The sequence below is a fragment of the Peromyscus leucopus genome, chromosome 1 (genome assembly GCF_004664715.2).
Source record: "Peromyscus leucopus breed LL Stock chromosome 1, UCI_PerLeu_2.1, whole genome shotgun sequence".
Taxonomy (NCBI): Eukaryota; Metazoa; Chordata; class Mammalia; order Rodentia; family Cricetidae; genus Peromyscus; species Peromyscus leucopus.
Window position 1 is genome coordinate 166,567,570 of NC_051063.1, and position 21,024 is coordinate 166,588,593.

Below are 21,024 nucleotides of genomic sequence, written 5' to 3' on the forward strand. Positions count from 1 at the left end.
TGCTAGACAACCGCTCTACCACTCAGCCACATTCCCAACAGAACAGTCTTTTAAAAGCCTGTGGAGCCGGGCGGTGGTGGTCACACCTTTAATCCCAGCACTCAGGAGGCAGAGCCAGGCGGAGTTCGAGGCCAGCCTGGTCTACAGAGTGAGTTCCAAGACAGGACAGGCTTGCAGAAAAGGTCTGTGGAAAAGATGGATTCCTTAGAATGCCATTTCAGTTGCATTGAACCCTATCTCCTCCATCAGAAGGGTTGGGGGGGAAAGCTAATGTAGTATGAGCAGTGGGCTAAGTTCCACCACCAATCACCAGAGGGCGCCCGACACCAGCAAGCCCTGACCTCATCCTAAGGTCTGCGGCATGCAGCAGGCGCCACACTCCAGGAGACTGGCCTGCAGAGCACTGGACTAACTAACCTCAGTCTCCAAGGCAATGGACGGGGAAGATTGGTAGCAGCGCCCTTGTGGAGACAATCACCACCTGTCCCACCATGCAGCCCTTCAGGATGTACTTACTGGCTTTAGGGAAGTCTTCACTCACCTCATGGATGCCAAAGTGGGCATAGGAGTCAAAGTAGTAGTCTTTGGATGTCATGTCCTCAGCATTGGGCTTCTCACTGCTCTCTGCTTGGCCACAGGAAACCTGAGAGAGAGGAGTAGCAAAGGGGTCACAGTGGGCTCCCCAGAGCCTCCTCAACCTGTAGAAGGCCTCACCACACCAGGACAGCCCTCCAGCACAGCCCTCCAGCAGCTTCCTTCCTTCCCAGGGAATGTTTCCACTTCCAGCACCCACCCAGAGCACCATCCAGGGAGCAACCGCCTCGCCTACCATCTCTCCAGGCTCTCTGCCCCGTCTCTAGCTCAGCCCACAGCTGGGGAGGGAGGAAAGGGAGGGCAGAGCCAGGGCAGACACAGGGAAAGCCGGGGAGGGGGCTGGAGATGGAGTTAAGGAAGCAGCCATGGTTCTGGGGAGCCAGCTGGGGCCGGGAAGGGGTCTGCCCTATTGTGTTTTGGGGCACAGCAGGGGAAATTGGTTTGAAGCAAGAGGATGGTTAGACCTCCTGATGTATCGGGTATGCCTATGTGGAGTGGGCTGGGCTGGGGTCTCACAAAAGGATATTTACTTCTTCAAGAGGCGGCTGGAGCTCATCCCATTAGCCAAGGTGGCTACAAAATTCTAGGAGAGAGTAACAGGGAAAAAGGATTAGCCAGTGGGGTGGCTGGGAAGGCCTTTGGCAGTGAGTGTTTGGCAGGCTGGCTTTTCCTGGGGCATGAAGTGGTGGAAGCAGGAGCAAGCAGTGAGCTGTGGTGGGCTGGGAAGGGAGAGGAGTGGAGAGGAAAGGAAGGGTCTCCTGTCCCAGCTGTGGCTGAAGAGATGGTGGCCCGCCCCATGTTGTCCCTCTCTGGTCAGATGACTGGCCACATACACCTACCCTATCTAGGCCAGAGGAGCGAATACCTGCCAGGGCACATGAGCAATGCCAGCTGTTGCTCCCCTTCACCACTTAATCCCCCCTAGATTAGATGACATTCACACACACACACACACACACACACACACACACATGCGCGCACACCAGGCTGAAGTGCCATGAATAAACCAGAGGGCGGGGCTGACAGGTAATGGGTGCTGGGCACCTGGCTGCCCTACCACAATTGTCTCCTGCCCTAAGAGGATGCCCTTAGAGAAATGTGGCATACCAGCACAACACAGCAGGCACACCACCCCCAAGTCCACCTGGGTGGGGAACAAACCTGCCCCGAGGAGAGGTGTCACCCAGTGGTACAACACACGCCTTGGAAAGGTGGGGCAGCCCACCTGGAACCCCCCACTGAAACAGCCCTCTCTTTTTTCTCTGTCCACAAGTGCCAGGCCCAGGGTCACTTCAGTGACCCCGTGGGCTAACTGATCCCCATGGCAGGTGTCCCAGCAACTGACCTTCCTCTCCAGAGAACCTGAAGAGGTATGGGCCACAAATTATATCCCATCAACGGCTGCTATCCAAGGCTTTCAGAGACCAAGACCTGCCGCTCTCAGTTCCCCACAGCCAGGGGGAGGTCCCGTGCGGGGCCTCTCTTTTTTCAATAGTACGGATACCAGCAGGTTAACAAACTGACTGAAGAGGGCTTGAAACCTGACACTAGGACCTGCCTTACAGGCCTGGTGGGGAAGCTGTCATCTGAGCTACTCGGGAGGCTTAAGGAAAGAAGACACAGGTTCAAAAGCCCGCCTGGGCTACACGGCGAGTTCAAGACCAGACCCATTTTATTTATTTATTTATTTTTATTTTAGTTTTTTTGCGACAGGGTTTCTCTGTGTAGCTTTGGAGTCTGTCCTGGAACTCGCTCTGTAGACCAGGCTGGCCTCGAACTCACAGAAATCCACCTGCCTCAGCCTCCCGAGTGCTGGGATTAAAGGCGTGCAGCAGCACCGCCCGGCTGCCAGACCCATTTTGCATCAAACGAAGTAAAAAAGTAGACTAAGGAACACAGCTCAGGGATGGAACACACGACGGTGAGCAAATAAACCAGGTGCTAAATCCTCAAAAAAGAGTCCCCTCCCACCCTCAAGCTGCGTCAAAAAGGGGTTCTGGTGGGGGTGAGGCCCTTGGTCTGTGACCCCCACATAGCCAGCGGGACTCCTGCACCCGAGACCGACCTCTGACCATCCACCCGCGGGCGCTGCCAGGAGGGGTGGGCTCTGGGCCACGCCCCGGGAGAAAGACGCCCCTCTCACCAGCCCACAATGACCACGAGGGGGTGCCCGGCGCCGGATGCGGAGCTCCTCGGTGGCGATGCCCCACCATCCCCTCAAAGCGAGGTCACAGGGCCCTGCCCATCCCCCACCCCCAGCAACCGCACAAGGGGCGCCCAGGGCTGGGGAGAGGGCGGCGCGGGGGTGATGCCCAGGCCCCCCGAGGGCGCACGGACGCCCACGGCCCGGGTGAGCGGGTGGCCGACGGAGGCGGCACCCCGGGGCCCTCCCGAGGCAGCCCAGGTCATCGGGCCGGGGCGGGGCCTTTGTCCCGCACGTGGAGCCCGCGGGGCCCCCGAGCGGCACACCCCCCGCCCCACGCCGCGCGGCGCGACCACGTGCGGCCCGGCGAGGCGCGCCCCCCGGCCCGCGACCACGTGCGGCGGCCCCCGGCTCAGCTGTGGGGTCCCGGAGCCCCGCAAGCGGGGGTCACCCCCGTCACGATCGCACACACCCGGCGATGCGGACCTACGCGAGGCCCAGCACGCACAAGGCCCCGGCTCCACAGTTCGGGCCGCGGACACCCCGCCGCGCGCCGCCCCTCCACGGGCCTGAAGAGCCCAGCTGCTCACCTCCATGATGCAGTTCGCGGCCTCGGCTGCCGCCATCTTCACCCAAGTCCTCCGGCCTCCGAGACCCCCCCCTTTCTTCTCTCTCCCCCCTGACCGGGGACCGCCTTTTACCAGAGGGTCCACCGCCCGGCCCCCGAGACCCCGCCATAAGTCTTTATTGGCCAGAAAAGCCGTCCATCTGGAAGGGTCACACTGCCATTGGATGGTATGCACGTCTATCAAGCCTCAAGTGCCCGCCCCTCCGAGCGTTCAAAGGACCATCCCCTCCTGGCGGCTAGGAAGGGAACAACTGTCTGTCTATCTTAGCCAGTGCACATGATGATTGGGTAATATCCCACCACGTCTTCCCGCCTCCTTCCGGCCAGCTCCGCCTCGAAGCTTCCCGGCGGGCTCCGCGCTAAGCGGACATCAAGAAACTGAGCTGTCTATCACGAAGACGGTCCGCCTCCCCCTCGCTGCTATTGGCTGAGTGAAGTTGACGTTACACGGTTCCTACCCCATTCCCCGCAAGAGAACGGTGAAGAACGACAGGGGCTATTGGCCCACAAGGAGGCGGGCAGTGCTTGGACAGTAGCGATTGGCTCTCGGGAACGTCAGTCATCGTTCGCTGGCTTCTCCCGGCTGGAAAGACTACAGGAGGAAATGGGGTGCGTGGGCGAGCTGTGGGGAAACACCGAGTCTTTGGAAGGTAGATGGGGGAGAGTTCTGGTCTGGGGCCCTAAAACCAGCCGGGAGTCGTAGTGAGGTCAGTGTGATTTGCCCCACCCTTGTACTGGACTGCGCCAAGTTCTGAAGACCTGTGGCTTTCTAGTCCTCTGCGGGAAACACCCAGACATGACCCTTTGTCTGGCCAACTCCTACACGTCAATCACAAGCAGTTTGGACACCACCTCCTCCAGGAAGTTTCCCTGCATCTGCAAAACGTCCCTCTCTGCCTGAGGATAGATGCTAATTGCTGGGTTTGTGCACCTGCCTTTTACCTTTTGTCCACCAGTACTTTAAATTACCAAACGAGCCCCTCCAATCCGGGCCTCCTCGTGAGGTATGCGTGCACATCTGACCTGCTTCCTTCAGACTCCTCACATTTAATTACTTTGTTTAGTGTGCGTGTGCGTGTGCCGAGACGCACGTATGGAAGTCACAAAGCAACTTAGAGGAGTCGTTTCTTTACGACATGTAAGTGTAAGAAATTGAGCTCGGAGATCATGGTAAATGAAGACCACATAAGAAAAGGAAGAAACAAAGAGCTAAAGAGGCCCACAGAAATCCACAAAGATACCCCCACAAAAGACTGCTGGTAATGGTCGAGAGACAGCCGGGACTGACCTACTCTGGTGATGGGATGGCCAGATGCCCTGATAGTTGTGCCATAAACCCCATCCAAGGACTGAGGAATCTGGATGCAGACATCCACGGCTAGGCCCCTGGTGGAGCGCTGGGAGTCTAATTAGTGAGAAAGAAGAGGGTCTATATGAGCGAGAATTGTTGAAACCAAGGTTGGATAAAGCACAGGGACAAATAACCAAATGAAAGGAAACACATGAACTATGAACCAAAGGCTGAGGGGCCCCCAACTGGATCAGGCCCTCTGAATAGGTGAGACAGTCGATTGGCTTGATCTGTTTGGGAGGCAACTAGGCAGTGGTACCAGGTCCTGGGCTCATTGCATGAGTTAGCTGTTTGAAACCTGGGACTTATGCAGGGACGCTTGGCTCAATCTGGGAGGAGGGGACTGGACCTGTCTGGACTGAGTCTATCAGGTCGATCCTAGTCCTCGGGGAGACCTTGATCTGGAGGAGGTGGGAATGGGGGGTGGGCTGGGGGGAAGGAGAGGGGGCGGGAAGGGGGAGAACAAGGGAATCTGTGGCTATTATGTAGAACTGAATAGTATTGTAAAATAAAAAAAAAGAAAAAGGAAAAAAAAAAAAAAGAAATTGAGCTCAAATCATTAGCGGCAAGCGCCTTTACCATCTGCTGCACGCTGTTAACACTTAAGATATCTGGTATGACTTGTTTTTAGACAGTCTCACTGTGTAGCCTTGGGCCTGGAACTCGCCATATGAATCAGCCTGCTTCTGACTAACAAGTGCTGGGATTTTTTTGTTTGTTTGTTTGTTTTTCCGAGACAGGGTTTCTCAGTGTAGCTTTGCGCCTTTCCTGGGACTCACTTGGTAGCCCAGGCTGGCCTCGAACTTAGAAATCCGCCTGGCTCTGCCTCCCGAGTGCTGGGATTTAAGGCGTGCGAAAATCTCTCCCAGCCACTATTATTTCTTTTTCTTTTCTTTTTGTTGTTTTTGTTTCTTCGAGACAGGGTTTCTCAGTGTAGCCCTGGCTGTTCCGGAACGCACTCTGTAGACCAGGCTGGCCTTGAACTCAGATATATCCACCTGCCTCTGCGCCCCTAATGCTGGGCTTTGTACTTTGAATCCCCCCCCACATACACACACACAGGGTTTCTCTGTGTAGCTTTGGATCCTGTCCTGGAACTTGCTCTGTAGATCAGGCTGGCCTCGAACTCACAAAGATCCTCTTGCCTCTGCCTCCTGAGTGCTGGGATTAAAGGCCTGTGCCACCGCCACCCAGTCTGTGTTTTGAATTTTGAGACTGTCTGCATAGGCCAGACTGGCCTGGAACTCATAGGGATATGCTTGTCTCGTCTGTTAAATGCTAGGATTAAAGGCATGCACTGCCCTGCCTGGCACCACCTTATTTTTTGAGAAAAAAGCCTCAGTAAATCTGGAGCCTGCCAATTCAACAAGCTGAAGAGATCCTCTTTCTGGCTTCTGAGTGCTGGGATGACTGACGTGCTTGTGCCCGGCTTTCCAGCGGCTGCTGGGAATTGAGTGCAAGTCTTTATGCTTAGGCAGCAGACACTGTATACTAATAGGTCCATTGCTCTAGTCCCGATTTGAGGTTTTTGAAGCAAGGACTCTTGTAGCCCACACTGGATGACCTTTGAACCCTGATCTCCTAACTGCTGGGATTATAGGCCTGCTGTATCATGAACTGCAGAGCTTAAAGGGACAGCTGACAGCCACGAGACCTGTCACTGCTCCACGCACAGCCCCGCCCTCCAGCAACCTTAGAGTTCTACCATAAGGCAGGGCTGGAGATGGAGCTCAGTGGTTCTCAATCTGTGGGTCATGACCCCTTTGGGGCTTAAACAACCCTTTCACAGGGTCCCCTAAGAGCACCGGGAAACATTTACATTACGGTTTGTAACAGCAGCAAAATTACAGTTCCAAAGTAGTAACGAAAATTATCATTTATTGTTTTGTTTTGTGGTTTTTTCGAGACAGGGTTTCTCCGTGTAGTTTTGGTGCCTGTCCTGGAACTCGCTCTGTAGACCAGGCTGGCCTAGAACTCACAGGGATCCTCCAGCTCTGCCTCCCGAGTGCTGGGATTAAAGGCGTGCGCACTGCTGCCCGGCGAGAATGATTTTTTGTTTGGGGATCACCATAACATGAAGAACTTTACTAAAGGGTCACAGCATTAGGAAGGCTGAGAACCACTGGCCTACTGAAGGACGTGCCACCCATAGCGGCTCAAGAAAAAAAAAACTGCAGCTGGCACTGCAGAAGCCAGCTGTGTACCTATTTCTTCCAGATTGAACATAGGAAGGAGGAAGCTCTTGAAATTTGGGAAATTTACATGGCTAAGACTCTCAGAACCATACAGGCCTCCCAAGCTGCTCACCAGGGTTATAAAAGCGTTACACATTGGCTGGGAGGCTGTGTTAAGCACCAGATCCAAGCTCAGGTGGCTGAAACTGCCTGGGACTCCAGCTCCAAGTGATTGGATGTCACCTGCACTTAACATCCACATACCCTCCCAAAACACCTGTACATGTAATTTTTCAATTTTCAATTTTAGAAATCACCAGGTGGTGGTGGCGCACGCCTTTAATCCCAGCACTCGGGAAGCAGAGCCAGGTGGATCTCTGTGAGTTCGAGGCCAGCCTGGTCTCCAAAGCAAGTTTCAAGAAAGGCGCAAAGCTACACAGAGAAACCTTGTCTCAAAAAAACAAAAAAAGCTTTGGCTGTCCTGGAACTCTGTAGCCCAGGCTGGCCTCCAACTCAGAGATCTTCCTGCCTCTGCCTCCCGAGTGCTGGGACTAAAGGAGTGGGTCACCACGCCCGTTGTAATCCCAGCACTCAGGAGTCAGAGTTGCAGGACAGCCAGGGCCACATAGAGAGACCCTGTGTCCAAACAAAAAAAAAAAAAAAAAATGGAGTGTGATAGACTCCAGCCTTGAGCCCTCCACATACGTTCCAGTTTACTCAAATGTACACACACATAAACTCACACAGTCAAATAAACACCTTGGTGCTTTAGTTAAAGAACAAAGCTTTTAATATAGAGACATTTCTAAACAATCTTTTTGGCAAAAAAAAAAAAAAAAAAAAAAAAGTGCCATGGCAAGCCCCCAGCCCGCAGCCCTGAGAGGAAATATGTGTGTCAGCAGAAGCTGTGGTCATTCCTGCAGCAGCTCAGAGGAAGGAAGCACTCAGTCCAAGGGTAAATCCAGGTCCACGGGTGAGATGGCCAGGATGCCCGCCTGCAGGGGACAGAGCCCATGAGCTGAGGCCTTCCACAAAAGACGGGGGACTGAGGCCAGAGAGATGGGATCAGATACACAGAGAGGGATGGAAACAGAGGAAGGGGGACAGACCCTGGCACAGAGTAGTCCAGGGGCTGGCTGTTCTGGGCTGGTCTCAGTCTGTTCTAAGGACTATCCTTTAACTCCATGACAGCCCTGCCCAGTCTCTGGTCTCTCCTAAGTTCTCCTGACATCTCTGTTAAAAGATGTGGGTATGCCACGTTCTTGGATGAGTTCCACATGTCCATCCTTCCTCTCCTTATTATGCTCCAGTGTAGTCTGGATTCCTCCATCATTCCCAGCTCCCTATCCTAGGGAGTGCAGAGGAACCTACAGATGCTCACAGTAACATCTTTGACCTGGTATTGAGAGCCACTGACAGCAAAGTCCATGGGAGTATACAGCAGGTGACAACTAGTATTCAGAAGGCCAACCTGTCAGAACCGAGGGTTCTGTTGGAGGAAACCATCACACAAGGTGTTATGGAATTACTGCCTTTTGAATGAACTGGCTGTCTCTTGTTGTAAACTTCTTGTGCAATAACAGCTATGATTCTCCCCATTTACCATGCATTTCCATGTGATGTGTACATGTAATCTCACGACTGCATCTCAATCTTATGGGCACACATAATTGTGGATAGTCTAGAAGATGGTTTCTTATTTAACTGCACTTTTTTTTTTTTTTTTTTTTTTTTTTTTTTTTTTTGAGACAGGGTTTTTCTGTAGTTTTGGAGCCTTTCCTGGAACTCACTCTGTAGCCCAGGCTGGCCTTGAACTCAGAGATCCGCCTGTCTCTGCCTCCCGTGTGCTGGGATTAAAGGTGTGTGCCACCGCCGCCCCAATTTTTATGAATAGAAACATACTTAAATATGCTTCATAACTAAGTCTCTTGTTCCATGTGGACTGTAGACACTTAGAGGTCTTGTTCTCCATCATTAGCCACTGAGAAGGCAAAATTGGCCAAACAAAGTGTCCTCGTGGAACTTTCACAGAGCAGAATTGCAGGTGCCTGGCCTTGTTGGATCAAAACCCTTAGAAGAATTATAGCGAACTAGAAGTGATAGAGCAGGTGTCTGGCCTGGGTATATCTTAGTCCTTCAAGAGATCAATACCACCTATGCTGCCCTAAACATCCTCCACCAGGACCTCCCCACTCTAATTCAAAAAAACAATTAACACTTTGTATTTATTTCTACACCCATTTTTAATGCAAGATCTTAGGCTCAGTAGACTATGTATAGATCCTGAGATTCAGGTGATTAACAGAAGAAGGCTGTTAACTAACTAACCATATCTGGATATTATTAATCACATAAAATAAAACACATATTCTTTGTCTTTTCCTTAAATCTCTCATGGTTTAATTTCTTCCCTTGTAGCCCTTGTAGCTCTCCCTTTAAGAGATAGCCAGAACTTTTTACAACCTACAGCTGTTGTCAGTCACCAATTAAACTGGCCAAGTCTTTGCCAAGTGTGACTTTGTTTGTTTTTGTTTTTTTTAGACAGGGTTTCTCTGTGTATTCCTGGCTGTCCTGGAACTTGCTTTGTAGACCAGGCTGACCTCGAACTCAGAGATCAGTCAAATGTGACTCTTGTCAGAATACTTGTCCCTGAGAGTTTAATTTGTAGTTTTACTAACAAGTTGTTAATGAATGGATATATATATATATATACACACACATATATATACATATATATATATCCATTCACTTATATGTGTGTGTATATATGTATATATGTATATATATACATATATATACACACACACATACATACATGCTTGGGGGGAGAACAAAAGAAGGGCTAAGATAGAACAATGAGAGAATAGCGGAAGAAGGGACAGAGGAGCTAAGTGTGAGAACAGAAAAGAAGCTGTGTAGACAAAATTGACTGAGAAGAATGAAGTGAATGGATTAAAGAGCCCGGTGTGCTGAGATTCATTCGATATCCCTCAGATTAATGTCTTCACCACTTAGTAGTGTCTATTCTGGATCTTGGGAGAAATCGCCACTGGCAGGGAATGGTGGGGCATTCGATAACCTGGTGCCCACATTCAGTCTTGAGAGAGCCTCCGGCCTCATCAAGCAATGAACTCCAGAGTCCTTCCTGTTGGGACTGGACCCATCTCCAGGTCTCTCCGGGTTTGTCCAGATGGGGCTATGCACAGACGATCTGTATCTCAGAGCCCCATCTCAGGATGATCAGGGCCCCCCCCCCCCACGGCCAGCTGTGTCTCTAGATCACACTTTTTATCCCACTCTTAAGTGCTACACTCTACCACTGAGCTCTGTTCACATTTTGAGACAAGATCTCACTAAGTTCCTAGGCTGACCTTAAGCCTACTCTGTCGCCCAGATGTCGTTAAACCTGGATGCTCTTGCCTCAGCCTCTCTGGTACCTGGGATGACGGCCTGCACCACCAGGTGCCATTCCCCCTACCCTTACTCCCACCTCCAGGGTCTCATTACACAGCCCTAGCTGGTCTGGAATTCCCTATGTATACTAGGCTGGCCTTGACCTCATAGAGATCTGCCTGCCTCTTGAGTCCTGGAATTAAAAATATGGCATTATGCCAAGCAGATTTATTTCTATTTTATGTTTATGAAACAATAATAGGGTCCAGGGAAGACCTCACTGAGTTGATACTCAACATAAGAAGCAGAACTCCTTGGGATCCCATGCACCCCTGAAGAATCCCACCCTCCACTACACAACCACCCTAGAAGATGGGAGGACTGGGGAGCCGCAAGAGCTGGTCTCACAACTGCTGGATCAAGACAGCTGGCCATCAGGACCTCAGCAAGGTGCCTAGCATACAGCAAGTGCTCAATAAGCACACGATGGACTGAACGGAAGGAAACCTAAGCTGCTCCCCATCAAACGGCAGTAAACTGAGGCTTGGCAGGATGTCTACGACTTACCCAGCCCCCATGGGCCTGGATCCAAGGCGCAAAACTGTGTACATGTTCCACGCTGAGGCCGGCCAGGGTACCCCCCAGCCCAGCCACGCGCCGGCTCAGCTCCATGGCCAGAGCCAGGCGGGCCAGGGGCTCCGGGGAGGGCGGTGGGGGCGCTGGGCATGGCAGCGAGGGGCTGGCACAGCTTGGGGAGGAGCTGACTTCCCGGCTGGAGAAGAGTTCCACGAGGCGGGCGAAGGAGCCTGCTGACAGGCGAGCCAGCTTGCGGTGCAGAGCAGGATCGGAGGCTAGCTGAGGGGCGGAGGGGCAGCGGAGGGCCGGCGTCAGTTACTGCTACTCCTCTGCAAACAGCCCAGCGAGGCAGGGCTGCCAAGCACTAAGTGCCACCCCCCCAGCCTCTATGGCCAATGGACTCCCAGGAAGGGGGTCTAGACTCAGAGCAAAGGACAGTTCTGAGTTCTAAACAGTAAATTCTCCTTTGGTCCCTGAAGCCAAGCCCGGAGTGGTGGCGCACGCCTTTGAACCCAGCACTCGGGAGGCAGAGGCAGGCAGATCTCTGAGTTCCATGCCAGCGTGATTTACAGAGAAGTTCCAGGACAGCCAGGGATACACAGAAAAACCATGTCTCGAGAAAGGGGGGAAAAAAAAAGAATCGCTGAAGCCATTTATGGAAACCTTGTTTCCTACCAGATTATTACTGTTACAGTATTGTCCAGCTTTGAAAGCCAATCAGATTCCAGGAAACGCAGAAGCCACACCCACCTCCAGCGGCATTTCCTCTTTAAAGTCCTACTGTGGTGAGTGAGGCTCCAGAGCTGTCGGAAAGATGATCTGGTGTTCACCAAGACAATGCCACTCCTGCTTCTGCCCTATCCCATATTACTGTCCTCTCAAAGGCATAGAGCATAGGCCGCTCACCTTTTGGTTGATGACTTCTGCTTCCTCCTCCAGCAAGGCTACCAGCCTCCTTAGCAGGGCTTCCTTTTCTGTGGGTGGGGGTCCCTGGGATTCTGGGGGAAAGAAGAGAAGTGAACTGCGAGGGGCCTGGCTTCACTCCCGCTCTCACGGGTCTCCGGCCCTCTGCTTACCCCGCTCTCACCGGTCTGCTTACCCCGCTCTCACCGATCTCCGGCCCTCTGCTTACCCCGCTCTCACCGGTCTGCTTACCCCGCTCTCACCGATCTCCGGCCCTCTGCTTACCCCGCTCTCACCGGTCTGCTTACCCCGCTCTCACGGATCTCGGGCCCTCTGCTGCTTACCTGGGCTGGGTGGAGATCTCAGTTGCTCTTGCACCAACTGTTCCAGACGCTGGGCGACCAGGGCATAGAAGTCCGAAGTCGCTGGGCCTGGTGGCAAGAATAACCCTTTGTGTCTACAGAACAGGACACTTGCGGATTCTCTCCTCTAAAACATCTTACTAGACAGCAACAATTTCCTTTTCACAAAGGTGTAAACTGAGGCCATGAGAGAATTTGGTAAAAGATGTGCAAGTCCTCAGCCTTTCTACTTGGTTGCACCTTCAAATTAAACTGAAATATCTGAGCTAAACTTTGGAGATTATTCCATCCAATAAGGGCACACAGCATTTCTGCCATTACCACCTTACCCCTTGTCCAGTTCACAGATCAGCAACAGACCTCTGCAGCTGCACTTTTCTTCTTAGGCAAGCCATCCCATCAGTCACACTTCCTTAGAATTATTTTTTAATTTTATGTATATGGGTATTCTGCGTGCACCTGTGTCTGTGTACCGCTTGGGTGTGTGGTGCCCATGACGGCCAGAAAAACACATCAGAAGTTGAATGACCTAGCAATTAAGAGCACTGGCTGGGGCTGGAGAGGTGGCTCAGAGGTTAAGAGCACTGCTTGCTCTTCCAAAGGTCCTGAGTTCAATTCCCAGCAACCACATGGTGGCTCACAACCATCTGTAATTAGATCTGGTGCCCTCTTCTGGCCTGCAGAGATATGTGCAGACAGAACACTATACATAATAAATAAATTAAAAAAAAAAAAAAAAAAAAAAGAGCACTGGCTGTTCTTCCAGCACACCTGGGTTCAATTCCCACCACCCACATGGTGGCTCCCAACTTTCTATAACTCTAGATCCATGAGATCCAATGTTCTTTGTGGTGGCGCACACCTTTAATCCCAGCACTCAGGAGGTAGAGGCAGGCACATCTCTGTGAGTTCAAGGCCAGCCTGGTCTATAAAGTGAGTTCCAGAACTGTTGTGGAATATTACTTTAACTGGGCAAAGATGTGTTACATTTGTTTATATTGCATTTGTTTAACAATGTAAAGATGTGTTGCTGTTTTACCTTGCCTGCTTAAGAAACCTGATGGGTCTAATAAAAAGCTGAATGGCCAGTAGCTAGGCAGGAGAGGGATGGGTGGGGCTGGTGGGCAGAGAATATAAGTAGGAAGACTCTAGGCTCCAGAGAGGAGGGAGAGAGGAGGGAGAAAGAGAGGGAGTGAGCAGGGAAATAGGACAGACAGAATGAAAGGTAAAAAGCCCTAAGGTAAAACACAGACGGAGAGAAACAGGTTAAAGTAAGTTCTAAGAGCTAATGGGACAAGCATAAGCTAAGGCTGAGCATTCATAACTAATAATGAGTCTCCACGTCATGACTTGGAAGCTGGTTGTCGGCACAAGAAGAAAGTCTGTTACATGGGACAGCCCGAGCTGTTTTACAGAGAAAACAAAACAAAAGCCCCCGCCCCAATTTTTTTTTTTTTAATTTAACGAGTATGGGTGTTTTGCCTGCATGTATGTCTGTGTGCCCAGTGCATGCCTGGTGCCCTTGGAGGCCTCTTTCCTCTCCCTCCTAATGTGTACTGCCATGCCTTGTGCTGTTGGGAACTGAGTACAGGGCTTTGTGTATGCTAGGCAGGCACTCTACTGACTCAACTACATCATCGCTTTCTGTAATCCAGGCTGGCCTTCAACCCACAGCAATCCTCCTGCCTCAGTCTCCCAAGTGCTGATTACAGCAGTGCGCCCCCATACCCAGCTAGGTAGGGAGTTGTGACTGACGGCCATGTCTCCTGTCTCATGTATTGGGGCTACAGTGAAGTCTTCCCTAAGAGCCCTTGAAGCACCTGTGTAGGGAAAGAGATAACTACCTAAGAAGCGTGCCAGAGCACCTCCTCCTGGTCAACCACAGAATTGCTAGGAAGAAATCTAAACTGACCGCTGGGCAGTGGTGGCGCCCGCCTTTAATCCCAGTACTTGGGAGGCAAAGGCAGGTGGATTTCTGTGGGTTTGAGGCCAGCCTGGTCTACAGAGTGAGATCCAGGACAGCCAGTGCTGTTACACAGAGAAACCCTGTCTCAAAAAACCAAAAAAAGAAAAAAACAATAAATTTAAGCTGGGGTTCTATTTAATGAGGCAAGCCTGTGATTCCAGTTTGAGGTAGGCTGATGCAGGAGGGCTCCAGCAAGTGTGACTATGTCTCCACACTGCCCTTACCCACTAGAAAGAAGTCTAACACAGGAGGGGAATAGTTGTGGCTAAACCTGAGCGGTGTTGACACCGCTTATAACAGGTACGGTCTGGATTTTTAGAACCAAAGCTCCTAACCATCGAAGTTTCACAGGTGACCAGTGCAAATGTCTTACCAGGCTCAGAGCCATAGCAGGGACGGAGGGGAAGGAAGCAGGGCCGAGAGGACTCCGGAGGAGCGGCTCCTCTCCCCAGGGGACAAGGGAGGCATCTTCGGAGGCGGCTCAGGAAATCTGTTGGCTCCTCTTGGGCAGGGCTCCTAGGGACAAGAACCTCAGAGTAACCCCATGGAAGAGCACTCTTGAAACTCGAGACAGGCATATGGGGTCAGATCTGAAGGGAGGAGACAGGCTGGGACCAGTACCAAGACTCAGGGAGATCTTCCAGTCAAAGGCTGTCCCTGGGAGAGTGGTCACTCACTCACCTGGGTGGGGTTGGGACGGGGGACCCAGCAGCTTCACCGCGCCTAAGGAAAGCAGCCAGAACCTTCAGTGTGTCCTCTCGGAGCCCCAGCTCTTCAGAGCCGGCCATGGAGGCACCTGAAGGAGAGGACAAAGGATGAAAACTCAAGTGCAATGATATGCTCAAACCTCCGAGTCCCTAAAATGAAGAGGGCGCCAGATCTCGGGAGACTCCTAGAAGGTGGCCAAGGGCCAGTGAGAGAGTTGATTCCACCGAGCAAAAAGTCTGGAGAGAGCAGGGTCTAAGAGAGGAGGTAGCTGAGTGCTTGGGCTTCTATATCCAGGAGAGGAAGGGGGTTTGGAGCTCCCAGCCTTGGATGCTGAAGGAGCCATTCATCGAGGTATTTAAGTCCTTGGAGGATAGGGAACTACCAATCCCAGTAGGCTTTGCGGCACACTGGCCCGGTTTCCTCGCTTTTTCACCGAGTAGCCTGCTGGGAGTTATAGTTCCAACCACCTCTGGCCGGCACCGGAGACCCGGGTGCTTGGACCTCAGAGAGGCAGGACGGGCAGTGGCCGCTCCTGCAACTGGTTCCCCTCCCTTTCTATTCTAGCTCCTTCCTGGCGCCCCGCTCACCTGGTTCGGGATTCTGCTCTAGTCGCGCCGACGCCGGCGCCCACGCTTTCACTCAATTTCTACAAACTTTTCTTCGTAAATTCAACTTTCCCGCGCCTGCGCACTGGGCCGACCTGGTAACCGCCCCAACGTTGAAGGGGCGGGGCGTTGTGTTGCAGTCTGATTTGCATATGGCGTTCCCAGCATGCCTGTGGGCGGAAGGCCGAAAAAGGGCATCGAGGGAGTCGGCTTTTGCCCAGAAGTAGCCAGTCGACTTGTGCGTTTCTTACCAAATTATGAGAAAATTGTTTTTTATCTCAAAATATCGTTAGAAAAGAAAGCCCCAGCGCTCAGAGGCTTAGCTCACAGGAGGGGAAGGGTGCGTGACTGCGAGTCTCAGAACTACTGGGAGCCCCGAAACCAGTGTTGGCACCAGCGCCCCACGAGCGCGCGATTGCTCCCCTGGTAGGTAACGCGGAAGAATCGGGAGGGTGGCGGCCTCAGGGCGCAGGATGGGGCAGCCTTGACGCGCAGGAGCTCGGCTACAGGAAACCAGAAGGGCTGCGACTGGAAGACGTAGCCTGCAGTCTGAGCACTCAAGCTGAAGGCAGTAAAATTGCTGCAAGTTCAAGGCCAGCCTGGGCTCCAGAGTGGGTGCCCGACCAGGCTGGACCGCAGAATGACCTCCAGACCAGCCAGGGTTACGGGAGCTGAAGACCAACCTGGGCTACCGAATAAGTTTGAGGCTAGCTTGGGCTACAGAGGGCATTCGAGGCCAGCCTGGGCCACACAGTCCCAGGCCAGTTTGGGTTGCATAGTGAGTTGAAGACCAGCCTGGGCTACATAGCAAGTTCGAGGCCAGCCTGTGCTACGTATTAAGAACCTGTCTCAAAACATGCATAAAAACAACATAGAAAAATCAAAACAGAAGAAGCCTGGAGAGAAGCGACTGCACTTGGGAGCACTTGAGAGAAGAGTGGAAATGAGCAAGGGTTTTCAGTGCAAGGGAACTGGGTGAGGGAGCAGTCGCGGTCCTGAAAAGCATAGGAGGAGAGGACTCCACCCTGGAAGTGGGGTACCTGCTTTGGATAATAGAGAAGGGTTTACGTTTATAAAAGAGAAGGAACCGATGGGTAGGTAGAGTTAGGTACAGTTTCTGCTGAAGACGTTGGGGTAGGAAAGATGACCCCACTGAGTATGGAAGGGTGGGAAGGAGTTTCCCCGTTTGTATCCCAACGAAAGCATGGGTGAAAAATGGCTTGCGCTGTGGCGGGTCGGAGAGGTTTGAGTGCGTTTGCCGCTTGACATGCAGGCTCAGGAACTGCCCTGTGTGCGCAGGCCCGATCATGGGAACCCCAAAACCGCGGATCTTGCCCTGGCTGGTGTCACAGCTGGACCAGGGGCAGCTGAAAGGCGTGGCCTGGCTGGATGAGAGCCGCACTCGGTTCCGGATCCCATGGAAGCATGGCCTGCGGCAGGACGCCCAGATGGCTGACTTTGGCATCTTCCAGGTGCTAGGGGCCAAAGGTTCTTGAGGACTTCGGAGAGGCATTCCCGGGCGTGGCGTGGCTAGTCAGGGACGGGGCGGGGGTGTCTTGCTAATGAAGGTGGATGGGACTGGAGGGACGGACAGGAATTGATTGGCAGATCCCAAGAATAGAACCCGGAAAGCAAGTTTGGATCGCTTAAGAACGCTCTATAGCAGCGGTTCTCAGCCTGCGGATCAGACCCTTCCACAGGGGTCGCATGTCAGATATTTACATTACGGTTCATAACAGGAGCAAAACTACAGTTATGAAGTAGTAACGAAATGATTTCATGGTTGGGGGTCACCACATGAGGAAAGGGTCGCAGCATTAGGGAGGCTGAGAACTGCTGCAGAGCATGGGCTCTTGATCTTAGAACCCCTAAACCTTAAGGTCTGAGACTGCCTTATATAATGGGGTTATTAGCTGCCAAATTAGCATGGACGAGTGGTAGTAATAGAGAGAATGTGAAATGTGGCCCCCAGGGGTGTCCTGGGGTGAGGTACCAAATAGGCCCTAGAAGGCTTCAAGGTGGGCTTCAAGGTGGGCGTCATCCTAGCACTCTGGAGGCAGCGGGACAGTAACAAGTTGGAGCCCAGCTTTGCTACAGTGTGTGAGACCCTGTTTCAAAACCAAAAAGGATTTCTTTTTTGGTGTGGAAAGTAGATGAGGATGGAAGACTTGGGGGCCCGGTGAATGTGAGACCTTGGGTCTGAAACTGCAGGATGGGACATGGTGGGAGGTGTCAGGACCTCAGGGCAGAGACTAAGTCATCTTTCCTCCTATCCTGGAATCGCTGGTGTGTCAGGCCTGGGCCGAAGCCAGTGGTGCCTACACCCCAGGGAAGGATAAGCCAGACTTGTCAACCTGGAAGAGGAATTTCCGGTCAGCCCTGAACCGGAAAGAAGTGTTGCGATTAGCCGATGACAAGAGCAAGGACCCTTTTGACCCTCATAAAGTGTATGAGTTTGTGACGCCAGGTGTGTGTGGCCAGGCTGGCTTGGGGAGTCACAAAACCCTTGTGATCAGAAGGATCTCTGCCCTTCATTCTACTCACCCTCTCTCTGGACAGCAGCAAGAGACTTTGTACATCTGGACACCTCTCCTGATACCAATGGCAAAAGCAGTCTGTTTGATCCCCAGGTGAGGGGGCAACAGTCCCGTACCTCATCCTTGCCCTGTCCGTTAGGCCACCCCTTCCTCCCACCCCCAGCTTTTGCCCCTGGACCTCCATTCTTTACCAGTCTGCTACCCTCTTGATTCAGCTGAGGCTGTCAACTAGACTAGCAGCTCTCTCCTCCTCCAGGAAGACCTCCTGGGATCACTGGGTGGCATGGTCTTGGAACCCCTCCCGGATGAGGGGTCCTTGGGCCTGGCTATCGCTCCTGATCACACTCAACCACTGCTAAGCCCCAATTTGGACAACTTTCCAAACCCGGCACCCCAGGAAAACCCACTGAGGCAGCTGCTAGCTGAGGAACGTGAGTGCCAGCTATGGGGTAGGAAGGGCTGCAGCAGGGAATGCAGTCCTCACCCTGGTCCTCTTCATCTCTCCCCTTTCCTGCCACCACTCAGAATGGGAGTTCGAAGTGACCGCTTTCTATCGAGGCCGGCAGGTCTTCCAGCAGACACTCTTTTGCCCAGGGGGCCTGCGGCTGGTGGGCACCACAGCTGATAATGAGACACTGCCCGGGCAGCCAGTCACCCTGCCAGACCCTGAGGGGCTTCTGACAGACAGGGTCGTGAGGGAGTATGTGAGGCATGTACTCAAGGGGCTGGGCAAGGGGCTGGCACTGTGGAGGTCAGGGCAGTGTCTCTGGGCCCAGCGCTTGGGCCACTCCCACTCCTTCTGGGCTCTGGGTGAGGAGCTGCTTCCAGACAGTGGGCGAGGACCTGACGGAGAGGTCCCCAAGGACAAGGACGGAGGTGTGTTCGACCTTGGGCCTTTTGTGGCAGGTGAGTAACTGTGGGAATTGACAGACCATTGTGGCTGATTGAATTCAAAGCCTGCTGCTCTGCTCCGTGGCAACGAACAGGCTTACACCACCAAGTTCAGGGACCGGTTGTTGTAACTGTTCAACCTAATGTATGTAGTACAGGCACCGTAAGATGCCCTGGAAACCTTTTTTTGTTTTTCTTTTTGGTTTTTCAAGACAGGGTTTCTTTGTGTAGCTTTGCACCTTTTCTAAAAATCACTCTGTAGCCCAGGCTGACCTTGAACTCGCAGAGATCCGCCTGCCTCTGCCTCCTGAGTGTTGAGATTAAAGGCTCTGGCAAACATTTTATAGTGAAATAGAAATGATGTAAGGGCTTGGCTCAGTGGTAGTGCCCCTGCACATTACAGTTCGAGTCAGTCCCCTAAAGTCCTGCTGTCCAGCAGTCTGGTGGAGTGATGAGCCCAGCGCCTGCCTCCAGTGTTTCCCACCAACACACGGGACTGTTGAGGAGAACTTTAAAGCTGTTTTGAGAAAGGGTCTCACTCCTGTTGCTTCTGCTGGCCTTCAACTCATCCTCCTGCCCCGTCCTCAAGGCTGGCATGACCGTGTCAATCTAGAGAGCCACAGTGAGGCCTGAGATGTGGAGGAGCCATCCCAGCAGCCTCCTCCTCTCCACTGCCGAGCCTCTGGACCGAGTGGGTTAGCATCTCACCCCCAGAGTGCTGAGGACAGGGAAGGAGCTGTGGATGAGGACACTTGAGTAGTGTCTGCAGGACTTCTGCAGACCGGCAGTGTCTGTGGCGGGAGCAGAGCATTACCAGGGAAGACAGGGAGTTGGGTGTGTGGAAAGGGTAGAGAGCCGCCCTTTCTTGTCTGACCTGACTCCTGGGTTCCCAGATCTGATTGCCTTCATGGAAGGAAGTGGACACTCCCCACGCTACACTCTGTGGTTCTGTGTGGGGGAGTCGTGGCCCCAGGACCAGCCGTGGGTCAAGAAGCTTGTGATGGTCAAGGTGCCAGCTCTCTTGTGCTTCCGGGGCTGGGAGGGTCCATTTGTGGAGGAACCTGCAGCAGCCAGGAACTACAACTCCCAGAAGCCCCTCCAAGAAACAACTCCAACGGGGCTCTACAGCCACTGTTCCCCATCTTCCACAGGGCTGCTCAGAGCTTATTCTGACACTAGACCATGTGGCTGGCAGCTGCACGTCTTTGCAGCCTTTGGAGTCATAACCAAGCCCCCTTGGTTACAACTGAGGGAGGAAGAACTATAGTTCACAGCAGCCCTAGGCTGAGCACGGGTTCACCCTGGGCTACGCAGGGGGTCCCTAGCTGACTGGAGATTTGCCCTGACTCCTTCCTGCCCCACCCCCATAGGTTGTTCCCACATGTCTTAAGGAGCTGTTAGAGATGGCCCGGGAAGGGGGAGCCTCGTCACTGAGAACTGTGGATCTGCACATCTCCAACAGCCAGCCTATCTCCCTCACTTCTGACCAGTACAAAGCCTACCTCCAGGACTTGGTGGAGGACATGGACCTCCAGGCCACCGGAGACACCTGAGCCCTGCTCGGCTGCTATCAATAAAGCAGTTTATGCCACATCACATGTCTGTCTGGTGTCACAATGACCCCTACCTAGCTGGTGGTTATTCTACAGGGGTCTCAGTTTCCCATCTGCAGCTGGAGTTTGGTGCTGGGTGAGTGGGGCACAAGGAGCAAGCACAGCCTGGCTACCAGCTCTCGACCTCTCCAAGGTCCTGGAGAAAGGCAGAGGAAGCAAGAGACAGGCCAGACCAGGCTGCACATTCTCCCGTCATGGAGACATGAGATACTTATGTAGTAGCGGATGGCTGCTGGCAAGGCAGCGTGAGGCAGACTGACTCACCACGGAGTCCTTGTTGGCCTTGGCTACCTTCTAGGACCATGGATTGAGTCCCTGCAGCCTCCCAGGGCTGCTAACACTAGAGGCCCCTCACTGGCATCAGCTCCAGTGTACAGGAGACAGGCCAGCTGCTACTTGAGGCTGGGCCCTGCCTCCTGTCACCACCATGTTCCTGGGCTGGTGTGGCCCCATCATAATTACCCCCCCCCATAATCCTTTCCTCCCAAAAAGAGCATTTTATGGGGGAAAAAATTTTTTTTTTTTTGAAGACAGAATCTCTCTGTAGCCCTAGCTGTCCTCAAACTTACAGAGGTCAGCC

The 21,024-nt window shown here is 52.9% G+C and overlaps 2 protein-coding genes across 5 annotated transcripts; one reads left to right on the plus strand and one right to left on the minus strand.

Annotated features, from left to right (window-relative positions):
* Positions 1-7,657: 7,657 nt before the first annotated feature.
* Bcl2l12 (BCL2 like 12) lies at positions 7,658-15,507 on the minus strand. Its single transcript, XM_028861860.2, has 7 exons — positions 15,386-15,507; positions 14,772-14,886; positions 14,464-14,606; positions 12,107-12,193; positions 11,766-11,857; positions 10,851-11,138; positions 7,658-7,885 (listed from the first exon to the last, which is right to left on the minus strand). Exons 2-7 carry the CDS (start codon positions 14,876-14,878, stop codon positions 7,835-7,837), a joined length of 768 nt encoding a protein of 255 aa, XP_028717693.1. The 5' UTR covers positions 14,879-14,886; positions 15,386-15,507; the 3' UTR covers positions 7,658-7,834.
* Positions 15,508-15,558: 51 nt separating this feature from the next.
* Positions 15,559-20,429, plus strand: Irf3 (interferon regulatory factor 3). Of its 4 annotated transcripts, none has more exons than XM_028861857.2 (8): positions 15,559-15,829; positions 16,677-16,875; positions 17,699-17,870; positions 17,963-18,033; positions 18,197-18,371; positions 18,466-18,846; positions 19,725-19,840; positions 20,202-20,429. In XM_028861857.2, the coding sequence occupies exons 1-8, from the start codon at positions 15,570-15,572 to the stop codon at positions 20,382-20,384; spliced, it is 1,557 nt and encodes a 518-aa protein (XP_028717690.1). In that variant the 5' UTR covers positions 15,559-15,569; the 3' UTR covers positions 20,385-20,429. The 4 variants fall into 4 exon arrangements, with proteins under 4 accessions (XP_028717690.1, XP_028717691.1, XP_028717692.1 ...); XM_028861858.2 differs by having other exon boundaries at positions 17,966-18,033; XM_028861859.2 differs by having other exon boundaries at positions 15,730-15,829; positions 16,703-16,875.
* Positions 20,430-21,024: the final 595 nt, after the last annotated feature.